The 22646-nt window shown below is 49.9% G+C and overlaps 1 protein-coding gene across 1 annotated transcript; it reads right to left on the reverse strand.

Annotated features, from left to right (window-relative positions):
* Positions 1-7224: 7224 nt before the first annotated feature.
* IL22 (interleukin 22) lies at positions 7225-11557 on the reverse strand. Its single transcript, XM_009906402.2, has 5 exons — positions 11329-11557; positions 9728-9793; positions 9053-9196; positions 8755-8820; positions 7225-7346 (listed from the first exon to the last, which is right to left on the reverse strand). The coding sequence occupies exons 1-5, from the start codon at positions 11536-11538 to the stop codon at positions 7233-7235; spliced, it is 600 nt and encodes a 199-aa protein (XP_009904704.2). The 5' UTR covers positions 11539-11557; the 3' UTR covers positions 7225-7232.
* Between the last annotated feature and the right edge of the window lie 11089 nt (positions 11558-22646).

A 22646-nucleotide genomic window follows, 5' to 3' on the forward strand; every position in this document is an offset into this window, starting at 1 on the left:
TGGCATAAAATGAGATTCTGGCATAAAATGAGGCTATGGCATAAAATGAGGTTGTGGCATAAAAATGAGATTAGGGCCAAAAATATCTAATGGCAAAACAAATTAAAAAGAGAGATTATGGCCAAAAAAAAAAAGATATTATGGCCCCCAAAACAAAAGGAGATTATGGCAAAAAGAAATGAGATTGTAGCCAAAAAAAGAAAACTAGGATGGCAAAAAAAAGATAAAAAAGAAGATTGTGGCAAAAGAAAATGACATTAATGCAAAAAAAAATCGTTATGGCAGAAAGGTTATGGCCCAAAACAAAAACCCAAATCATAAAAAGAGGGGAAAAAAAAGACATTATGGAAAAAAATAAAGGAGAGGAGGGGGAAAAAGAGAGGAGCATTCCTCAGCCTGGGAGCTGCTTTCTCTTGTAATTTCCTCATGGCCATATCAAAATCTTCTACTAAACCTACGACAGGAAAAAGCAAAGCAGGTGGAAATGTGGGCTTGGTTCTGGGGGAGGAGGATGCCCACAGCTGCTTGGCTGGTAGAAGTGGGTCAGGCTGAAAAGGACCTTCAAAGGTCACCCAGTCTGACCTCCCTGCAGTCAGCAGGCACATCCCCAACTAGATCAGGCTGGCCAGAGCCTCATGGAGCCTCACCTTGAATATCTCTAGACATGAGATCTCAACCACCGCCCTGGGCAACCTGTTCCAGTGTTCCACCCCCCTCATGGTAAAGAGCCTGTTCCTAACATCCAATCTAAATCTGCTCTGCTCTAGTTTGAAGCCATTGCCCCTGTCCTGTGCCTTTGCAAACAGTCTCTCTGCATCCTTCTTGTAGCCCCCTTCAGGTACTGGCAGGCTGCTATTAGGTCTCCCTGGAGCCTTCTCTACTCCAGGCTGAACACCCCCAGCTCTCTCAGCCTCTCTTTATAGCAGAGGTGTTCCACCCCCCTGATCATGTTTGTGGCCTCCTCTGGACACTCTCCATCAGGTCCAGGCTGGAAGAGACCTCCAAAGGTCATCCAGTCCAACCTCCCAGCAGTCAGTAGGGATATCCCCAATTAGATCAGGTTGCCCAGGGCCTCATGGAGCATCAACTGGAGTATCTCCATGGAAGAAGCCTCAACCACCTCCCTGGGCAACCTGTTCCAGTGATCCACCTCCCTCATAGTAAAGAACCTGTTCCTCAATATGTAGGAGTATTCTCCTTTTCTATACCATGCAGCAGTGAATTCTAGGTTCAGTTGTAGCAATTGATATCTGTGACTTTGGCCTGGGATTTGGTATTGAAAGCTTAAACAGAGAGAGTGGTTTCCTGGACTTCAGAAGAAAGCTTTTCCCTTACATGGTGGTTTAACACTTTTGCTAGTGGTGAACTCCATCCAGTTTGCCTGACAAACTCTGCAGCTGGGTGTTAACCAGATCTTTAGCTGCCCTGCTGAGGCCACATCTGGAATACTGTGTCCAGTTCTGGGTCCTGAGTTCCAAAAGGACCTCAGGGAACTGCTTGGAAGAGTCCAGCACAGAGCCACAAAAATGATGAAGGCAGTGGAACATCTTCCTTATGAGGAGAGACTGAGGGAGCTGGGGAGCTTGGAGAAGAGGAGCCTGAGAGGTGACCTCATTCCTGTTTATAGAGATGTTAAGAATAAGTGCCCAGAGGCTGGAGCCAGGCTCTGCTGGGGGATGCCCAATGCCAGCACAAGGGGCAGTGGTGGAAGTTGAGGCAGAGGAAGTGCCATGGAAACAGGGGCAAAGATTTTTCCCCTGTGAGGGTGACAGAAGCCTGGAAGAGGCTGCCCAGGGGGGTTGTGGAATCTTCCTCTCTGGAGATGTTCCGAACCTGCCTGGCTGTGTTCCTGTGTGATCTGCTCTGGGTGCTCCTGCTCTGGCAGGGGGGTTGAGCTTTCAAAGTCCCTTCCAACCCCTAACATTCTGTGACTCTGTGACAAGGTGATTGGGCATTTACTTTAGTTCAATGCAGTCCATGCTTTCTTCCAAGCAGCTAATTGTGTAGCTAATTGTCCTTTGAAGCACAGGCTGCCATAGTCACATGCCACTGGTCTTACCACTAGGGGATCTTCAGTTCTGTACATTGTCTGTAATACACTTCCAGCAGCAAAGTGGATTTATTGTTCTAGGTCACTTAAGGAGCATATATTGAGACATTAAATGTAAAAGTCTCACAACTGAGCAAGTCTCCAATGAATTCAAGAGATGTTTCTTAAACTGCCCCCAATACTTATTCAGCAGGATGTGGAAACTGCTGTTCATGCTTTGAGTTCCTCTGCCTTCACATTCTGAAGTTTCTGAGGCAGCCAAAGCATTTTGTAAGTCCTTAGGCAGCAAAAAGAGTGCCTGTTCTGGTTACCTACTGTAACCAGAGAGGAAAAACCAACAAAAGGCAAATTTGGCAGCAGGCAGCTCTGTCAGTTTTCACTCAGGAAGAAGTCCTCCAGCCTCTACAATGGAGGTGTCCTTGACAAAGGATGTGAAGTAGATGCCTTCCCCAGCAGCATTAGGTCAAGGACCTCTGGAAATTACTGACAGTCCATGAGGAAAAGGAAATAGGCCAAGGGAAATTGCATGAGCAACAGAGTTTCTCTTTGGTGAGCCAGCTGAAAATTTAAACCAAAAAAATCCTTTTTGGGTCAGCCCAAAGCCCTTTTCCAACTCAAAATGAAACAGCTCCTGCTGGGCTTTCAAATCAGCTATCAGCCTTTGGAAGAAAATGTACTCTGCTCTGGTGAGACCTCACCTGCAGTACTCTGGACAGGTCTGGAGCCCTCAATACAGGAATAACATGGAGCTGATGGAGCTGGCCCAGAGGAGAGCCACAGAAATGATCAGGGGGTTGGAGCACCTCTGCTGCGAGGACAGGCTGAGGGAGCTGGGGGTGTTCAGCCGGGAGAAGAGGAGGCTCTGGGGAGACCTAATAGCAGCCTGCCAGTGCCTGAAGGGGGCTACAAGAAGGATGGAGAGAGACTGTTTGCAAAGGCCTGCAGGGACAGGACCAGGGGCAATGGCTTCAGACTAGAGCAGAGCAGATTTAGATTGGATGTCAGGAACAGGTTCTTTACCATGAGGGTGGTGGAAGACTGGAATAGCTTTCCCAGGGAGGTGGTTGAAGATCCATCCCTGAAGATATTCTAAGCGGAGCTTAACAGGGCTCTGGGCAGCCTGATCTAGTTGGGGATGTCCCTGCTGACTGCAGAGGGGGTTGGACTGGATGAGCTTTGGAGATCCCTTCCAACCCAGACCATTCTATGATTCTACAAAACTCAAAGCCAAAACATTAGTTTGAAGTGTAAAACTGAAATGGCTTATTTAGAAAGCATCAAAATGAAATGTTTCAGCCTGATTTTTCCTTCCCTGAGCTGTACCTATTGACTGAACTGAAACCCAGCTTGCCTGACTGAAAGGCCACTTCAGTTTTGTTTGATCAGCAATGTGTTTCCCAGCCATTTCCCCTGGTTGTGAGGGAAACCTCCTCCAGCTTCTACTTCCTTTGCTCAAAAGTGACCATCACCACCCATCCTTCAGCCACACACATCACACATGCCTTGCAAGGAAACCTGGCCATCAAATCCTGCAAAATTTGCTGTGTGGCCTTTTCCCAGGTTTCCCAAGGTTTTCATGAGGTTCCCATGGTGGAGTCTTCCACCTGGTGGTGTTCAAGGTTGGAGAAGTTGATAAAAACTTGGCTTCATCTTTACATTTTCGTAAATAGGTTTTGATCTGGGTGTACAGCATTGGCAGGGCTGGAAGGGACCTCAGGGATCAGCCAGTTCCAACCCCTGCCATGGGCAGGGACTCCTCACACTACAGCAGGTTGCTCACAGCCACATCCAGCCTCAAAAACCTCCAGGGATGAGGCTTCCAACACCTCCCTGGGCAACCTGTGCCAGTCTCCCACCACTCTCATGGGGAACAACTTCTTCCTAACAGCCAATAGGAATCTCCCCTCCTTTAGCTTGGATCCATCTCCCCCAGTCCTATCACTCCCTGACACCCTCAAAAGTCCCTCCCCAGCTTTCTTGTAGCCCCCTTCAGATACTGGAAGGTCACAATGAGGTCTCCTCTGAGCCTTCTCTTCTCCAGACTGAACAACCCCAACTCCCTCAGTCTGTCCTCACAGCAGAGCAGCTCCAGCCCTCTGCTCATCCTCGTGGCCCTCCTCTGGACACCTTCCAGCACCTCCAGATCCTTCCTGTACTAGGGACTCCAAAGCTGGATGCAGTACTTCAGCTGGAGTCTCACCAGAGTGGATCAGAGGGGGAGAATCCCCTCCCTGGCCCTGCTGGCTCTGCTTCTCTTGCTGCAGCCCAGGCTCTGCTTGGCTTTCTGGGCTGCAAGTGCACAGCAGGCACCAAGCATTTCTTTTCTGAAGCGCTCTCAAATCCCTGATGCTACAGAACTCTGTGCTCAGCATGCCAAAGGGACAGTGAAAATACAGTGCTCTGAGTTTTCAGTAGCAACTGCTGCCTGACTGTTTGTCACTTCCCCATCTGAATCAGAGGGGACAGTTTGGGAGTTTTCACCAGCAGTTATTCAATATGATATCTGCTTGAGGGTAGGAAGGCTCTGCAAAGAGACCTGGACAGGATGGAGGTCAGTTGGATGAGGTTTAGCACAGCCAAGTGCTGGGTCTTGCCCTTGGGTCACAGCAGCCCCATGTAACACTGCAAGCCTGAGGCAGAGTAGCTGGAAAGCTGCCTGGCAGAAAAGGAGCTGGTGGTGCTGGCTGACAACCACCTGAACATGAGGCAGCAATGTGCTCAGGAGGCCAAGAAGGCCAACAGCATCCTGGCCTGGATCAGAAAGAGTGTGAGCAGCAGCAGCAGGGAAGAGATCATGCTCCTGTACTCAGCACTGGTGAGGCTGCACCTCGAATACTGTGTTCAGCTTTGAGCTCCTTAATACAAGGACATTGAGGTGCTGGAGCATGTCCAGAAGGGCAACAAAGCTGAGGAAGGGTCTAGAGAACAATTCTTACCTGGAGTGGCTGAGGGAACTGGAATTTAGTCTGGAGAAAAGGAGGCTGAGGGGAGGCTCACTACAACTACCTGAAAGGAGGTTGTAAGTGGGGTGGGGGTTGGTCTCTTCTCCCCAGTATCAGGTGGTAGGATGTGAGCAAGTGGCCTCAAGGTGTGCCAGGGGAGGTTTAGACTGGGTAGGAGGGAAAATTTTCTTTTCAGGAAGAGTGGTTCCCCAGGAGGTGGTGGATTCAATGTCCCTGGAATTGTTCAAGAAGTCTGTGGGCACGGCACCTCAGGGCATGGTTTATTAGCCGTGGTAGTGTTAGGCTGATGATTGGACTTGATGATCTTGGATCTTTCCAACCAAAATAATTCAGTGGTTCTATACTGAGGCAGAATCAAATGACCAAACCAATGACTCTCCAGAGTGATGCTGTGTTCTTCCTACCACCCCTCACAAGAAAGACTGACTCACATGTTCCCCACTAATGCTGGCCCATGATAACTTAAAAGTGCAGCCTTGTGCTGAAGAAGAAGAATACTCTTAGACCAAGGCTGCATCCTTTCTGGATTGGCTCAGCACCTCTAGCAGTCACAATATGTTTCATGTCACAGAATCACAGAAACCTTCAGCTTGGAAAAGAGCCTCAGGGTCACCAAGGCCAGCCCAGAACCCTACTCTGCAAGGCTCACCCCTAAACCACAGCCCCAAGCACCACAGCCAAACACAGCCTGCAAACACAGCCAGGCTTGGGAACTCCACCACCTCCCTGGGCAGCACATTCCAAGCCCTGACCACTCTTGCCCTGAAAAAAGCTTTCCTAATGTCCAGTCTGAACCTCCCCAGGGGCAGCTTGAGGCCATTCCCTCTTGTTCTGTCACTAATTCCCTGGGAGCAGAGCCCAGCACCAACCTCTCCACAACCTCCTTTCAGATAGCTGTAGAGAGCCAGGAGGTCTCCCCTCAGCCTCCTCTCTTTCACACTAACCATCCCCAGCTCCTTCAGTTGCTCTTCATCAGATTTCTTCTCCAGGCCCTTCCCAGCTTCCTTGCCCTCCTCTGCCCTGGCTCCAGCACCTCCACATCTCTCTTGGATTGAGCTGCCCAAACCTGGAGACAACATTCAAAGTGTGGCCTCCCCAGAGCTGAGTGCCAGGGGACAATCCCCTCCCTGCTCCTGCTGGACACAGCATTGCTGATCCCAGCCAGGATGCCTTTGGCTTTCTTGGCCACCTGTGCACACTGCAGGCTCCTATTCACCTGCTTGTCCATTAGCAGCCCCAGGTCCCTTTCTGCCAAGCAGCTTTCCAGCCCCTTGCATTTGAGTTAAAGAGAATAAAAACGTGCAGAAGGCAACAAGTGAGGACCAAAATATTTATTATAATAAATTAAAGAATAAGCACTTACAAAACATTCCATCTGCATATAAATACAACTGAGCAGTTTCCATTTCACAGTGCCTGCAAAACCCCTCAGCTACAGCTTCATAAATACATTTCCTTGCATATTCTTTTTTAATTAAAGGATATAAATAAAGGTACTGTATAATTATTACCTTAGAAATAAGTTACCATTAAATATGGAGGAGAAAAACTGTTTCTGAATCAGTCTGAAACCTCAGCTTTTCAGGTTGAAGCTCAGAAGGGGAGCAACAGAGGCAAGAGAGATTTGCAGGTGCAGGGTTCCAAACATCCTGGCTAGGGATCGTTGCCTACCTTGAGCAAGGCTGATGGGTGCCAAACCTCAGCACATTAAACACAGAGACAGTGGCCCTTATTCCTATGGAGGTGAGAAGGACAGGAGCATGCCTTGGAAAATAACTGATGCCCTGCACTGAAATACAACTGCAAACAGAATTTCAGGGCTGGAAGGGACCTTGTCAGATAGAATAGAATAGAATTAACCAGGCTGGAAAAGACCTTTGAGATCATTCAGTCCAACCTATCACCCAGCACCATCTCATCAACTAAACCAAGGCACCAAGTGCCTCGTCCAGGCTCTTCTTAAACACCTCCAGGGATGGTGACTCCTAGTCCTGGAGTTTTCATTTTCAAAGGCACCCCCAATATGCATCCAGTCTATGCCACTTAGTTTGCCTTTTTGGTTTGGTTGGTTGGTTGGTTTTTGGCACAAGTGAAACATAAACTGCATCTATTGGGGGGTGGGGAGAGAGAAGGGGGGGGAATGGGGGGTGGAGTTTCCACAATAATTAATCAACTTGAGGTTTTCAGAGACACATCTTCAAGGCTGATCTGAAATTCCTTCAGTTTCTCTTCTTGCTCCCTCCTTTCTTTGGGGCATCAGTACAAGCATTTTCTATGTAGTCAAAGAGTAAATCCAGCTCTCCAATGGCTTTAGTCTTCCCATTCTCTCCCAGCTAGAAAGGAGAAGAATTTCAGTTGTAGCACTGTGGGACTTTGAGGCTATGCATTTAAATATTTGTTTTTCCCCCCAGGCCTTGAACAGAGAGGGGTAAAATGCAAACAAATCACTACTGGGTGTGAACAGGAAAACAATGACAGTTAGAAACAGCCCCATCTGAAGAGATCATAGAATCAGCCAGGTTGGAAGAGACCTCCAAGATCACCCAGTCCAAGCCATCACCCAACCCTATCCAATCAACTAGACCATGGCACCAAGTGCCTCACCCAGGCTTTTCTTGAAGATCTCCAGGGACAGCAACTCCACCACCTCCCTGGGCAGCACATTCCAATGGCCAATCTCTCTTGCTGGGAAGAATTTCTTCCTCACATCCAGCCTAAACCTCCCCTGGCACAGCTTGAGACTGTGTCCTCTTGTTCTGGTGTTGGTTGCCAGGGAGAAGAAACCAATCCCCACCTGGCTACAGCCTCCCTTCAGGTAGTTGTAGATAAGGAACTTAAAGTAGTTGTACCACAACAATCTCTCTTTTTCTCCCTTTCTTGGGCTGGGAGAGTCACAGAGTCACAGAATTTCAGGGGCTGGAAGGGACCTCAAAACCTCATCCAGTCCAAGCCCCCCTGCCAGAGCAGGAGCACCTAGAGCAGATCACACAGGAACACATCCAGGCAGGTTTTGAATATCTTCAGAGAGGGAGTTCTTTATACCAGAAGGTATAATCTCAGTCAAATGTAATCAAGCCTATACTTACAATCTGGACTTGGGGATGCCCCCTCCCTGGAGATGTTCAAGGCCAGGTTGGATGGCACCTTGACTAACATGGGCTGGTTGAGAGGCATCCCTGCCCATGGCAGGGAGGTTGGATCAAATGATCTCTAAGGTCTCTTCCAGCCTAAGCCATTCTATGATTCTATGACTTCTGCAGGTTTAAATTATCATAACATAGAATCATAGCATCACAGAATCAACCAGCTTGGAAAAGACCTCAGAAATCATCAAGTCCAACCTTTTACCTAATACCTAACACCTCCTGACAACTAAACCATGGCTCCAAGTGCCACATCCAATCCCTTTTTGAACACCTCCAGGGATGGTGACTCCACCACCTCCCTGGGCAGCACATCCCAATGGCCAATTCCTCTTTCTGGGAAGAACTTTCTCCTCACCTCCAGCCTAAACCTCCCCTGGCACAGCTTGAGACTGTGTCCTCACATGTGCAGGGAGTTAACAGGAGAAAGGAAGGAGGGCTGGAAGTGGAGCTATCCCCAGTCCCCTCTTTAATGCCTCTGCAGGCTTCTCCTCCTAAACAATTCCCAGAGGTTGCTTCACAACGAGCTCAGCCTCAATCCAACCAAATGGCTAGGGTTTGGAACTACTCTTTTTAAAAGGTGGAGACAAAAATGTACCTCTTCCATTTTTCTCTTCATTTCTTCCAGGTTCTTTTCAATGTGCTCTCTCTGTCCTGATGATTGCTAGAAAAACCAAAGAAGACATCCAGACATAAGCTTGGAGCTGCATGCAACACTGTGATTTCACTGGTTTCTTTTTCTTTCCTATTTTTCTCCCTGCCCTGAGTTTGATATCTTTGATCTGAGGTTTCCTTTCTTATCACTGCCTCTTGCTGCTGTTGGCAGCATTCTGAGCTTCAGGAGCAGCCACAAGAGTCACAGCTCAGGGGAGGGAAAGAGACCCAGCACTACTCACACAATGTCTCAGCTGCTGGGTCAGGGATGCCAAGAACTCTGCCACCTCCTTAGCATACAGGTACTGGTTCTTGGCCTCAGTGAGGAGCACATCTTTCACTACCATCTCCACAGTCCTCTTCATCATGTAGCAGTGGTTGTTTTCCTGTGTATGCAAGTAAAAGGTCATAGAATCATGGAATCATAGAATCACAGAACCATAGAATCATAGAATCATGAAATCACAGAACCACAGAATCATAGTATCATGGAATCATAGAACCATGGAATCAGAATCATAGAATCATGGAACCATAGAATCAGAATCATGGAATCATAGAACCATAGAATCATGGAGTCAGAATCATGGAATCATAGAACCATAGAATCAGAATCATGGAATCATAGAATCATAGAATCATGGAACCATGGAACCATAGGATCATGGAACCATGGAACCATAGAACCATGGAAACTTAGAATCATAGAATAGTCTGGGTTAGAAGAGACCTCCAAAGGTCATCCAATCCAACCCCCTCTGCAGTGAGCAGCGGCATCCTCAACCAGATCAGGTTGCCCAAAGCCCTGTTGAGCCTCACCCTGAATAAACCTTGACTAGGTCACGTTAAATCCCAGCAAGAGATGAAACAAGTGCTGCATGAGGGTGCAAAGAGCAGCCTCCTGATGTAGGACTCACCTTGATGTTAGCATAGAGCTGCTGGCCGATGAGCCTGTTGTCTGTGTCGTGGTCTGAGACTCTGGCCTGAGAGGAAGAAAACAAAAGGCAAATGTCAGGTGGGGATAGGAACCTCACCTAAAAATAACATTTAAAACCCTAAGGTTTTCATCAGGCTTTAAAGCCAGGCTGGATGTGATCTAGTGTGAGGTGTCCCTGCCCATGGCAGGGGGGTTGCAACTATATGATGCTTGAGGTCCCTTCCGACCCTAACAATTCTGTCATGCTAATAATAGTTCAGATGAGATGAGGGAATAGGGACCCTAGACAGCCTGTTACAGGTAGATGAGCTTGGACTGTGTGTTTGTTTCTGCCCCTTAACTGGGTGGGATTCCTTGTCAGTATCACTGGAAAACAAATAAACAGAAGTCTAAATGCCTGTCCTGCCCTGGAATGTCAGCTGTTGCAGTGGTTATGATGACTAAAGCAGATGCCACAGGTGGCCAATGTCACCAGGGGCTGCAGCACTGCTGGGAGATGCTGCAGCACTGCTGGGAGATGCTGCAGCACTGCTGGAAGATGCTGCAGCACTGCTGGGAGATGCTGCAGCACTGCTGGGAGATGCTGCAGCACTGCTGGGAGATGCTGCAGCACTGCTGGGAGATGCTGCAGCACTCAGTGGCATACACCAGGGGGGACCCACCCATGGTAAAAGCAGCCCAAGAAGAGCACTGTAGGATGCCTGAGGAGTTGCCTGGCCATAGCTGGAGGCACTGCCAGGCCCAGCTCCAAATGGACTGAGTACACAGCGAAGTTTAAACTCATATCTCACTTAAAGAGAAGAAACTGCACTGTGCTAGGGGCTGCCTTTCCCTGGGGAAGCAGGAGCAGGAATACAGAATACAGAACTAACCAGGTTGGAAAAGACCTCTGAGATCATCCAGTCCAACCTATCACCCAGCACCATCTCATCAACCAAACCTAGTGCCTCATCCAGCCTCTTCCTAAACACCTCCAGGGACGGTGACTCCACCACCTCCCTGGGCAGCACATTCCAAGGGCCAAGCTCTCTTGCTGGGAAGAATTTCTTCCTCACCTCCAGCCTAAACTTCCCCTGGCACAGCTTGAGACTGTGTTCTCTTGTTCTGGTGCTGCTTGCCTGGGAGAAGAGACCAACCCCCACCTGGCTACAACCTCCCTTCAGGGAGTTGTAGAGAGCAAGAAGGTCTCCCCTGAGCCTCCCCTTCTCCAGGCTAAGCAACCCCAGCTCCCTCAGCCTCTCCTCACAGGGCTGTGCTCCAGACCCCTCCCCAGCCTCATTGCCCTTCTCTGGACACCTTCCAGCATCTCAATGTCTTCCTTGAATGGAGGAGCCCAGAACTGGACACAGGACTCAAGGTGTGTCCTGACCAGAGCTGAGTACAGGGCAACCTCCCTCCACCAGTGGACAACAGGCTCACTTCACACTCCCAAGCTCTGCCTTACAGCAAATGCACGTTTGGGTGAGGTTTTTTTAATGGAGAAATGCATGAAAGAGGAATGGCAAAGGCAGGAAGCTAGGGCACAACAGCAGAGGAGGGAGTCCTCCAATCCCACCATGAAGGACACAGAGGTTACTGTACCATTTTAGCCAAGGTGTAGGTGTGGTTCCTGATGTAGGGCTGGAAGTTGATCCTCCTGAGCCTGCAGGCATGATGAGCAGTCGAAGCCACCCACGCCCCTCTTGGAGGCAGAGGGCCGGTGAGAACAAGAGGAAGGCAGCAACAGCAGCAGAAGATGACCCATCCTGAGAAGCTCTTGGGCAAAGCCTGCAGGAAGGCCATGGCTCCCATTCCAGTTGTCTGGCCCAGCAGGTTACAGCTACAGCACTCAGCACTGGTGAGAAAGAGCAACGTTAGCCTCGGGGAGAGTGAGCAAGGTGATGTGAGAGAGGCAGAGAGGCTGCAAGCCTTACCTTTGCCGTGATTCTTGATGTGCTCTGCAGGAGCTGAGGTGCACCTTATATAGGGCCACCAACATCTCTCTCAGCTCTGGTTTTTTTTTGTTGGTTGGAGGGGTACTGGTGGTGAAATAAAAAATGACATCAGCAAGTCTCTTACTTTCCAGTATCCTCTTCTGAGAACTACCTAACCACTTCAAAACCCACAAATACAACTTCAAGGCCATTGTCACCTTTAGTTTCTCCTAAAGCAAACCCAAGCCTTGGTGCAGGGGCAAGGCAGGGGCTTTTAGTGGGGCAGAAATCCTGGATTCTTTTTTGCATGAGAGGAGCTGGGAAATGTATGGGTTTGTGCCTCCTGACCTGATTTTAACAGGCACTGATTAGGCTGGCAGTTGGATGGCAGATAATGTGAATGACATCCATTTTGCTCACCTTCTGTGGTAATGGGCTGGTGGCACTGCCACTGCTGACTGGCATACACGGGTGGGCAGAGAGTGAACCAGACTGTGGTGGGTTGAAGCTCCCCCCAGCATTAACTATTAGCCAGAGCAGCTCAGTTAGAAGCAAATGAAGCCACACAGACCCAAAGCCCTGACCACCTACAGCTCCTACCCTGCAAATACAGCTAGCCTGTCCCACACAATGGCTCACTGGAGTCACTGTCCCTCTGCCCACCCCTGACAGAGCAGAAATCTTGTAGGACCAGCACTGCATTTATCACATTCCTGATCTCCAAATTCCCATCTTCCCACAACATTGTCCATATCCCAGGCTGTGATCAGGTGTGCTGGCCATGCACTTACTTATCCAGCTGATTTTTCCTCATTCTTGACTTTGTTCTGCTAAGGTAAAGGCAGTGCTGCAGCTCAGTCTGAAATACTGGGCAGGGAAACTCTGCTCTACTTAGAGCATAATTTGCAACCCAGCTGTGGCTGGTAATGCATGAGGGCACAGAGCTGGTACAAATGCAAACTCCTGGTTGTCTGCTACACACCAGGCACACAGCTGGCACATGGGAGAAATCAGATCTGGAAACCCAAGGCTTCAGCTCTGCCTCTGAGAATGAACAGGGGGCATCCCTGGGGCTAGGCTTCATCCCTTGTGGCTGAGGTTCTCAGGACAGGAGCCCAAACCAGCTTTGCCTTGTTGGCTAAAGTGGGGCTGAACTTCATCCCTTAAGGCTGAAATGGGGTTGAGCTTCATCCCTTATGGCTGAAATGGGGCTGAGCTTCATCCCTTATGACTGAGGTTCTCAGGACAGGAGCCCAAACCAGCCTTGCTTTGCTGGCTGAAAGGCTCAGCTCTCTCTCTTATACCTGGAAGGAAGAAATTGAAGGCTGGCTGGCTCCAGGTTTACATGTTAGCCTGCCCTGATGCATCCACAACACAAACTCATCTCTCCATTCCTCAGCCCTGCCTCAGCTGCCTTCAGACACCTGCCACATCAGCTTTACACAGTTCTATGCCCTTGAAGCTGCACCCCTGGAGCATTCATTACCACATCCCATTCCCATGCCCAGCCTGCAACAGCATCCTGACCGCAGCAGGCAACAAAAAGCACATCTGGACCCAGGGCATTGACAGCCTACTGCATACCCCAGGTGCACCACAAAGCTATTCAAGAACATGTTTAGAAGGCTCTCCTCCATACATTTTTCATTTGCCAAACTGATAGGCCTGGTGGGGGAGCAGCTTGATGAGAAAACAGGAGGCTGAGTTGTACTCAGGAGGCAGCTGTAAAACAGGAGGCTGTTCCATTTGGAGAAGAGAAGGCTGAGAGGGATCAGATCAATGTCTATCAACAGCTGAGGGCTGGGGGTCAAGTGGAGGGGGCCAAGCTCTTTTGGGTGTGCCTAGGAATAAGCCAAGGAACAATGGAGACAAACTTGAACAGAGGAGGTTTCAGCTCACCATGAGGAGAAACTTCTTTGCAGTGAGGGTGACAGAGCCCTGGAGCAGGCTGTCCAGAGAGGTTGTGGAGTCTCCTTCTCTAGACACCTCCAAAACCAGCCTCCAGACTAAACAGCTCCAGGGCTCTCAGCCTTTCCTCATCAGGCAGGTTGCCCAGGGCCCTGTCAAGCCTCACCTGGAATATCTCCAGGGATTGGGCCTCAGCCACCTCCCTGGGCAACCTGTTCCAGTGTTCCACCACCCTCATGGTAAAGAGCCTGTTCCTCACATCCAATCTCAATCTGCTCTGCTCTAGTTTGAAGCCATTGTCCCTCATCCTGTCCCTGCAGGCCATTGCAAACAGCCTCTCTCCATCCTTCTTGTAGCCCCCTTCGGGTACTGCCAGGCTGCTATTAGGTCTCCCCAGAGCCTCCTCTTCTCCAGGCTGAACATCCCCAGCTCCCTCAGCCTGTCCTCATAGCAGAGGTGCTCCAACCCCCTGATCATTTTTGTGACCCTCCTCTGGACCCTCTCCATCAGCTCCATGTCCTTTCTATATTGAGGGCTCCAGAGCTGGATGTAGCACTCCAGGTGAGGTCTCACCAGCGCACAGTGGCAGAACCACCTCTCTGGACCTGCTGGCCACACATCTTTTGATGCAGCCCAGGATGTGATTTGCCTTCTGTGCTGCCTGCTCATGCCCAGCTTCTCATCCATCAGCACCCCCAAATCCTTTTCCACAGGGCTGCTTTACCCTCATGGTCAAGAACCTGTTCCTAAAACGTAGCCTGCTATGCTCTTAAAATCTCTTCTCCAAAGTACTGTCTGCTTTTGCTTTTTCTCTTTAAGTAGAATTAATACAAAATATATATATATATATATATATATTTTCATTGCTCACAGATTCTATTTTCTCCCCAGTGCCATCCCAAGAGTTAAATGTCCACCCCAGCAGTGACCTCAGCAGTAAACTCTTGCAGTGTAATGGCAAAGAGTTTCCCCCTGCACCCAGAAACCATAGCGGTTGAATATTCTCGACAATGACTCCTTGACCCATATTGAAGACAGAGGATTTTTTGAGGAGGACTGGAACTCTACATCACAGCTGCCTCAAAAGCCACAGACACTTCCTTCTTGCTTTGAATGAGGCCACAGGTGAGTAACCAACAACCGTACTTCGGGGCTCAGCTGTTGTGGATCACCACCAGCAGACTGGCGTGCAGGAGACGTCCTGGGCTTCAGTGCATCTGCACAGGATCAGGGAAACACTCAGGTTGGAAGAGACCCTCAGGATCACCAAGGCAAACCCAGAACCCTGCTCTGCAAGGCTCACCCCTAAACCACAGCCCCAAGCACCACAGCCAAACCACCTGCAAACACAGCCAGGCTTGGGAACTCCACCACCTCCCTGCCCAGCACATTCCAAGCCCTGACCACTCTTGCCTGAAAAAAAGCTTTCCTAATGTCCAGTCTGAACCTCCCCAGGGGCAGCTTGAGGCCATTCCCTCTTGTTCTGTCACTAATGACCTGGGAGAAGAGACCAGCACCAACCTCTCCACAACCTTCTTTCAGGTAGCTGTAGAGAGCCAGGAGGTCTCCCCTCAGCCTCCTCTCTTTCCCACTAACCATCCCCAGCTCCTTCAGTTGCTCTTCATCAGATTTATTCCCCAGGCCCTGCACAGCTTCCTTGCCCTCCTCTGCCCTGGCTCCAGCACCTCCACATCTCTCTTGGACTGAGGTGCCCAAAACTGGACCCAGCACTGGAGGTGTGGCCTGCCCAGAGCTGAGTGCCAGGGGACAATCCCCTCCCTGCTGCTGCTGGACACAGCATTGCTGATCCCAGCCAGGATGCCTTTGGCTTTCTTGGCCCCCTGGGCACACTGCTGGCTCCTGTTCAGCTGCTTGTCTATTAGCACCCTCAGGACCCTTTCTGCCAGGCAGCTTTCCAGCCACACTGCCCCAAGCTGCAACATTGCTTGGGGATGTCAAAGCCCTGCCAGCTAGGATTGCACTGCATGATTAAAAAACTTCCTCAGGCCTGGATATTGGGCTAGAAACATTGTCAAGAGTAGGCATGTGGAAGAGTGAGCCTCTACCATCCCCTCAGGTCTTTTATATTGCAAATAAATTCCACCTCCTTAAAGGTCTCTATGAATGGACCACAGGTAACATAGGCTCCAGGGAGACTCAATAGCAGCCTGCCAGTACCTAAAGGAGGCTACAAGAAGGATGGAGAAAGACTGTTTGCAAAGGCCTGCAGGGACAGGACCAGGGGCAATGGCTTCAAACTAGAGCAGAGCAGATTTAGATTGGATGTTAGGAACAGGTTCTTTACTATGAGGGTGAGGGAACACTGGAACACTCTAATGTGCAGCCCAGGAATGTTTTGGAGTCCCTGTCCCTGGAGGTGTTCCAGAAAGGACTGGACATGGCACCTGAAGCCATGGTTTAGTCACTCATGAGGTGTTGGGTGATAGGTTGGACTTGATGCTCTCTAAGGTCCTTTCCAACCTTACTGATTCTATGATTCTATGAACAGGTTGCCCAGGGAGATGGTTGGGGTCCCAACCCTGGAGATATTCAAGGTGAGGCTCAACAGGGCCCTGGGCAGCCTGCTCTAGTTGAGGATGTCCCTGCTGACTGCAGAGGGGGTTGGCCTGGATGAGCTTTGGAGGTCCCTTCCAACCCAGACCACTCCATGATTCTATGCATACAGCATCTGACCTGTGAGATCTAGTAAAGGTGACCCTGCAGGGGGGTTGGACTGGAAGGTCTTTTGAGGTCACTTCCAGCCCCTAACATGCTGTGATTCTGTGATCCTGTTTTTGCCATCACAGGTTTAATGTTGTGTGAGATGCTGACAGACTTTGGAATGAGGAGCAGGAGGATCATTAAAATAGGTTAGCCTGGGACTGTGATTTGAGGTTGGAAGAGCCTCTCCTGGCAGATCTCAGTGCAGACACTGCTGACTCAGGCTTTTTGCTGAGGATGTGCAGTGCACCTAACCTCCCCTGACAGCAACACTTTTGTTGCACAGTGAGTAACACATTTCCTCTAGTAGTAACACTTTTGCTTATCTCTCTGCTGCTTCATCAGACATCTTTGTTTCTGAGGAGTGTGTCCAGCAGATCCAGGGAGGTTCTCCTTCTCCTCTACTTTGCCCTAGTCAGGCCCCACCTGGAATATTGCATCCAGCTCTGGGCTCTCCAGTTCAAGAGGGACAGGGATCTGCTGGAGAAAGTCCAAGGGAGGGCTCCAAGGATGCTGAAGGGACGGCAGCACTGCCTGGGGAGGAGAGGGTATTCAGCCCCCTGAGCTGGAAGATGAGGATGGAAAGAATACACTCCCATAGTAATTAGAGATAGCAGAAGAGTAAATGGCCTCAAGTTGCAGCAGGGGAGGTTTAAACTGGATACCAGGAGAAATGTCTTTGCAGCAAGAGTGGTCAGGCATTGGAGCAGGCTGCCCAGGGAGGTGGTGGAGTCACCAGGTGTGGGAAAAACACGTAGACATTGGCACATGGCTTAGTGGATATAGTGGTGCTGGGCTGATGGGCCTGATGACCTTAGAAGTCTTTCCACCTCTAATGATTCTGTGACAATAAACATCACAACATTTGCATTTCATGCCCTAAAAAGTCTAAGTGGAAGGCAGCTAACAGCTCAGTGTGGGCTCCACTTTGAACAGCATTCTGGGACACACAAAAACAAAGAAACCAAGAAACACCCCAGCCTGGTTTCAATGACTTTATTCTCCCCTCAGAAACATTCATAGGTTGCACTTGATGATCTCTGAGGTCTTTTCCAACCTTATTGATTCTATGATTCATGCAGTGGAGATCCAAGAGAAAGCCACCCATGGACATGTTGAGACAACACTAGCCAGCTGCTCCCAGCGTTGTTACTGCTGCCTCAGGACCACTGCTGTGGTGGGCCAGGAAGATTCAGTGATTAATATGAAAGCAAACAAACAAACAACAAGCAAACAAAACACTAAACAGACAAAAAAACCCCAGACAAAGAAAGAAAGAAAAGGCCAACAAAACCCAGTGTCAATGGAAGTGCAACAGATGTTAGGCCAGAGGTCCTGCCTCTGCAGACAGCTGCTGCCACTATCAGCAGAGAACGGTGAGTGCTGACACAGCAGGGTGGTGCTGCCATGCAGCCAGACTGGGACAGGCTGAGAGCTGGGCAGGGAGGAATGGAGTGAAATTCAACAGGGGCAAGGGGAGAGTCTTACACCTGGGAAAGAACAACCCCATGGAGCAGTACAGGTTGGGGACTGACCTGCTGGAGAGCAGAGAAGGGGAAAAGGGCCTGGGGGATAGAAGGTTGACCATGAGCCAGCAATGTGCTCTTGTGGCCAAGAAGACCAATGGCATCCTGGGGTGGATTAGCAGGGCTGTGGTCAGTAGGTCCAGAGAGGCTCTCCCTCTCTACTCTGCCCTGGTGAGGCTACAGATGGAATATTGTGTCCAGGTCTGGGCCACTCAGTTCAAGAAGGACCTCAGGGAACTGCTTGAAAGGCTCCAGCTCAGAGCCACAAAAATAATGAATGGAGTGGAACATCTTCCTTATGAGGAGAGCCTGAGGGAGCTGAGGGCTCTGTAGCTTGGAGAGGAGGAGACTGAGAGGTGACCTCACTCATGTTGATCAAGATGTGCAGGGTGAGTGCCCAGAGGCTGGAGCCAGGCTCTGCTGGGGGATGCCCAATGCCAGCACAAGGGGCAGTGGTGGAAGCTGAGGCAGAGGAAGTGCCATGGAAACAGGAGGAAAATGTTTTCCTTGTGACTGTGACAGAACCCCGGAAGAGGCTGCCCAGGGGGGTTGTGGAGTCTCCCACTCTGGAGATATTCAAACCTCACCTGGCTGTGTTCCTGTGTGATCTGCTCTGGGTGCTCCTGCTCTGGCAGGGGTGTTGGGCTGGATGAGCTTTGAAGGTCCCTTCCAGCACCTAACATTCTGTGACTGTGATAAACAAAAGTTTTCATGAGACTTGCCAACAGGAACCACCATTTATCTCCTGCAGACAGGAGATAAATCTCAGTGCACAGAGCCATGCACCACTGAAGGCCCTGCTATTGATCTTTCCAGCAGGTTACTATTTCTTTTAAGTCAGAGTGTAAAACCAGGCATGCATTTATGAGCCTCTGTCGCTTTAGAGAGTGACCTACATCTATCCAGCAATGTCTTGCAAGCAGTCACCTCAGGTGAACTGAAACTTCCGTGCTTCCTGTCACTGTGGTGTGGTTGCACAGCAGTGACTCAGTGACATGGCAAAGTGGAATTACTGACTTAGTGTCTCTCAAAGAAAACCACTCTAACCAGGAAGAGGATTTTGCAAGCTGGGTTATACTCCAAAATTCAGTGACAGTTACAGAAACACAGAATCACAGAAACACTCAGGTTGGAAAAGAGCCTCAGCATCACCAAGGCCAACCCAGAACCCTACTCTACAAGGCTCACCCCTAAACCACCTGGAAACACAGCCAGGCTTAGGGATTCCACCACCTCCCTGGGCAGCACATTCCAAGCCCTGACCACTCTTGCCCTGAAAAAAGCTTTCCTAATGTCCAGTCTGAACCTCCACAGGGGCAGCTTGAGGCCATTCCCTCTTGTTCTGTCACTAATGACCTGGGAGCAGAGACCAGCACCAACCTCTCCACAACCTCCTTTCAGGTAGCTGTAGAGAGCCAGGAGGTCTCCCCTCAGCCTCCTCTCTTTCACACTAACCATCCCCAGCTCCTTCAGTTGCTCTTCATCACACTTCTTCTCCAGGCCCTTCCCAGCTTCCTTGCCCTACTCTGCCCTGGCTCCAGCACCTCCACATCTCTCTTAGGTTATGAAACCTCTCCAGCATTATGCACCCTGATTTACCATCAGCTTGACCATGTCATGAATCCACACCATCTCAAGTATTTAAATAAAGCCATTTTGAAGCCAAGCAACATTATTTAAGGTGGAGTACATGAGACCTAATCTGTCCAGCTCTGGAGCTCTCAAAACAGGGAGGACATGGACCCAATGGAGTGGGTCCAGAGGAAGGCCATGACAATGATCAGGGGGTTGGAGCACTTCTCCTTCAAGGACAGGGTGAGGGAGCTGGGGGTGCTCAGCATGGAGAAGAGGAGGCTCTGGGGAGACCTAATAGCAGCCTTCCAGTACCTGAAGGGAGCCTACAAGAAGGCCAGAGAGGGACTGCTTACAAAGCCCTGCAGTGATAGGACAAGGGTCACAGGTTTGAAATTACAGCAGAGCAGATTTAGATTGGATGTTAGGAACAGGTTCTTTACCATGAGGGTGCTGGAACATTGGTACAGGCTGCCCAGGGATGTAGTTGAGGCCCAACACCTGGAGATATTCAAGGTCAGGATCAACAGTGCTCTGTGCAACTTGATCTAGTTGAGGATGTCCCTGCTGACTGCAGGGGCCTTGGACTGAATGCCCTTTGGAAGACCCTTCCAACCCAGACCATTCTATGATTTATGCCCAGACAGTGCCCACACAGCAGGGCTTCCACTGAGGCTCTGAGCTCAGCACCATCTGCCAAAGGTGAGCCCCTGGCTGCTCAGTTATTCTGTAAGAGGACTGCTAGAGAAGGAGATGCTGGCTCCTGTGTTGTCAGCAGTAGTCCTCTAGTCAGCATCTGTCCCTAGGAAGCCAACAGTCCATGGCCCTGCCCTTCCCCAGCCTGCAGTTACGTCATTGCCCATTTCCCAGGAGAGCCTTCGAGTCACTGAGCTTCCTGTTGGAGCAGGACTACTGTCACAAGGGGAGCTTTATGGCACCAAAAGGAGACCAAACAAAATAGCCATGGTCTGGCTATCAGGATGCTGTTTTCCTGGGCTGTCTGTTTTTAGCCATGTCATGTAAGTCAAACAACGTCAACAGGCAGGAGCCAGCTTCCCACTGCAGCCACAAAGAGCACCTTCCTCACGAGAGGTCTGGTCTGGGAACTCAGCCCAACCTGGGCTAGCTGGGGATGTCCCTGCTGACTGCAGGGAGGTTGGACTGGATGAGCTTTGGAGGTTCCTTCCAGCCTGGAGCATTCTATGATTCCATGATTCTATGATTCCATGATTCTATGATTCCATGATTTTATGATTCCATGATTCCATGTTTCTATGACTCACAGACTCACATCACCTGGAGGGCACCAAGAGCCAACAGTTTCCCCCAGCCCCACAAGAGACCTCCCAGTGAGAGATGGGCACCTGGCTCTCCAGATCATGGTGTATCTGCAGATACAAACTTGAACAGAGAAGGTTTCAGCTCAACATGAGGAGAAACTTCTTTGCAGTGAGGGTGCCAGAGCCCTGGAGCAGGCTGCCCAGAGAGGCTGTGGAGTCTCCTTCTCTGGAGACTTTCAAGCCCCACCTGGATGCATTCCTGTGTGGACTACCCTGAGTGATCCTGCTTTTGGCAGGGAGGATAGATTAGGGTTAGGGTCTCTGGAGGTCCCTTCCAACCTCTAATGTTCTGTGATTCTATGCCTGTGCATGTGTCACACCAAAAGAGACCAGACAGGGACCTAGGAAAGGAGAAATCCAGAAGTACAGGATCCTGTCAGCCATTCCTACTTGACTTCAAGTCATGAAGTATCACAGTATCACAGTACATTAGAGGCTGGAAGGGATATCCAGAGATTCATCCACTCCAATTCCCTTGCCAGAGCAGGAGCACCCAGGGGAGTCCACACAGGAATATATCCAGGTGGGGTTGGAAAGGCTCCAGAGAAGGAGACTCCACAACCTCTCTGGGCAGCCTGCTCCAGGCTCTGTCACCCTCACACCAAAGAAGTTTCTCCTCATGTTGAGCTGAAACCTTCTCTGGTCAAGTTTGTCTCCATTGTTCCTTGGCTTACTCCTGTGCACCACCCAAAAGAGCTTGGCCCCCTCCACTTGACACTCACTCCAAAGTACCAAAGTAGGGACTTGGGAGACACCCCAGCACATGCCAGCATTAAACAGGCCCACCCTGAACAAAGGGAAAACAAACCACCATCTTTTTTACTATGTACACAGACAGACAATCTGTGTGTTTAACATGCAAACAGTTCAAAAGCAAAAGCTCTGAGGACCACTCCAAACCTGCACAGGTCACTGCCTCAGTTCCCTCAGGAAAGGTAAGAGGGCATAAATGTCAATCAGTCACAGTCACAAAGCTGATGCTTGATTACCAGGAGGTTTTATCAAGACCTTTGAAGAAAGTACAGGATGAAAAGCTTCAGTTGTCTGCTGGGTTAAAATTACCATGGCTCCAAGTGCCACATCCAAGCCTTTTTTGAACACCTCCAGGGATGCTGACTCCACCACCTCCCTGGGCAGCACATCCCAATGGCCAATCTCTCTTGCTGGGAAGAGCTTTCTCCTCACCTCCAGCCTAAACCTCCCCTGGCACAGCTTGAGACTGTGTCCTCTTGTTCTGGTGCTGGTTGCCTGGGAGAAGAGCCCAACCCCCACCTGGCTACAATCTCCCTTCAGGGAGTTGTAGACAGCAAGAAGATCTCCCCTGAGCCTCCTCTTCTGCAGGCTAAGCAACCCCAGCTCCCTCAGCCTCTCCTCACAGGGCTGTGCTCCAGACCCCTCCCCAGCTCTGTTGCCCTTCTCTGGACACATTCAAGTATCTCAATGTCCTTCTTAAACTGAGGAGCCCAGAACTGGACACAGGACTCAAGGTGCACTCTAACCAGTGCTAAGTATAGGGCAAGTATATATATGTACAATAGAGATCTATTTACAATTTATAAACAACACAGAAACTCCTCAGACCCCCCCTGGACAGATCTGGGGACCCTTTCACCTCCTCCCCCACTCCCTCCCTCCTTCCCATTACCTCACTCAGTAGTCAAAACAGAGATACCCTGGCAAGGCCACAGAAGAGAGAGAGGTTGCAAGCAGAAGCAACAGCAGAAGAAAAGAGAGAGGACTGTTTCTGCCTCTACTCTGTATTCCCATCAGCAAGCCAATGAATTCTATAGGCCTTATCATTATTTTTCTTTTAGCAATTTAACTTTCAGCCTTGGCAGTCAGGGACTAGGCTGAAGTTCCCCCTTCAAACAGAAACAAGTTGTCCTTTCATCCTCCACTGAAGAGCTGTCTGCACTGAG

This window comes from Dryobates pubescens, chromosome Z (genome assembly GCF_014839835.1).
Source record: "Dryobates pubescens isolate bDryPub1 chromosome Z, bDryPub1.pri, whole genome shotgun sequence".
Taxonomy (NCBI): Eukaryota; Metazoa; Chordata; class Aves; order Piciformes; family Picidae; genus Dryobates; species Dryobates pubescens.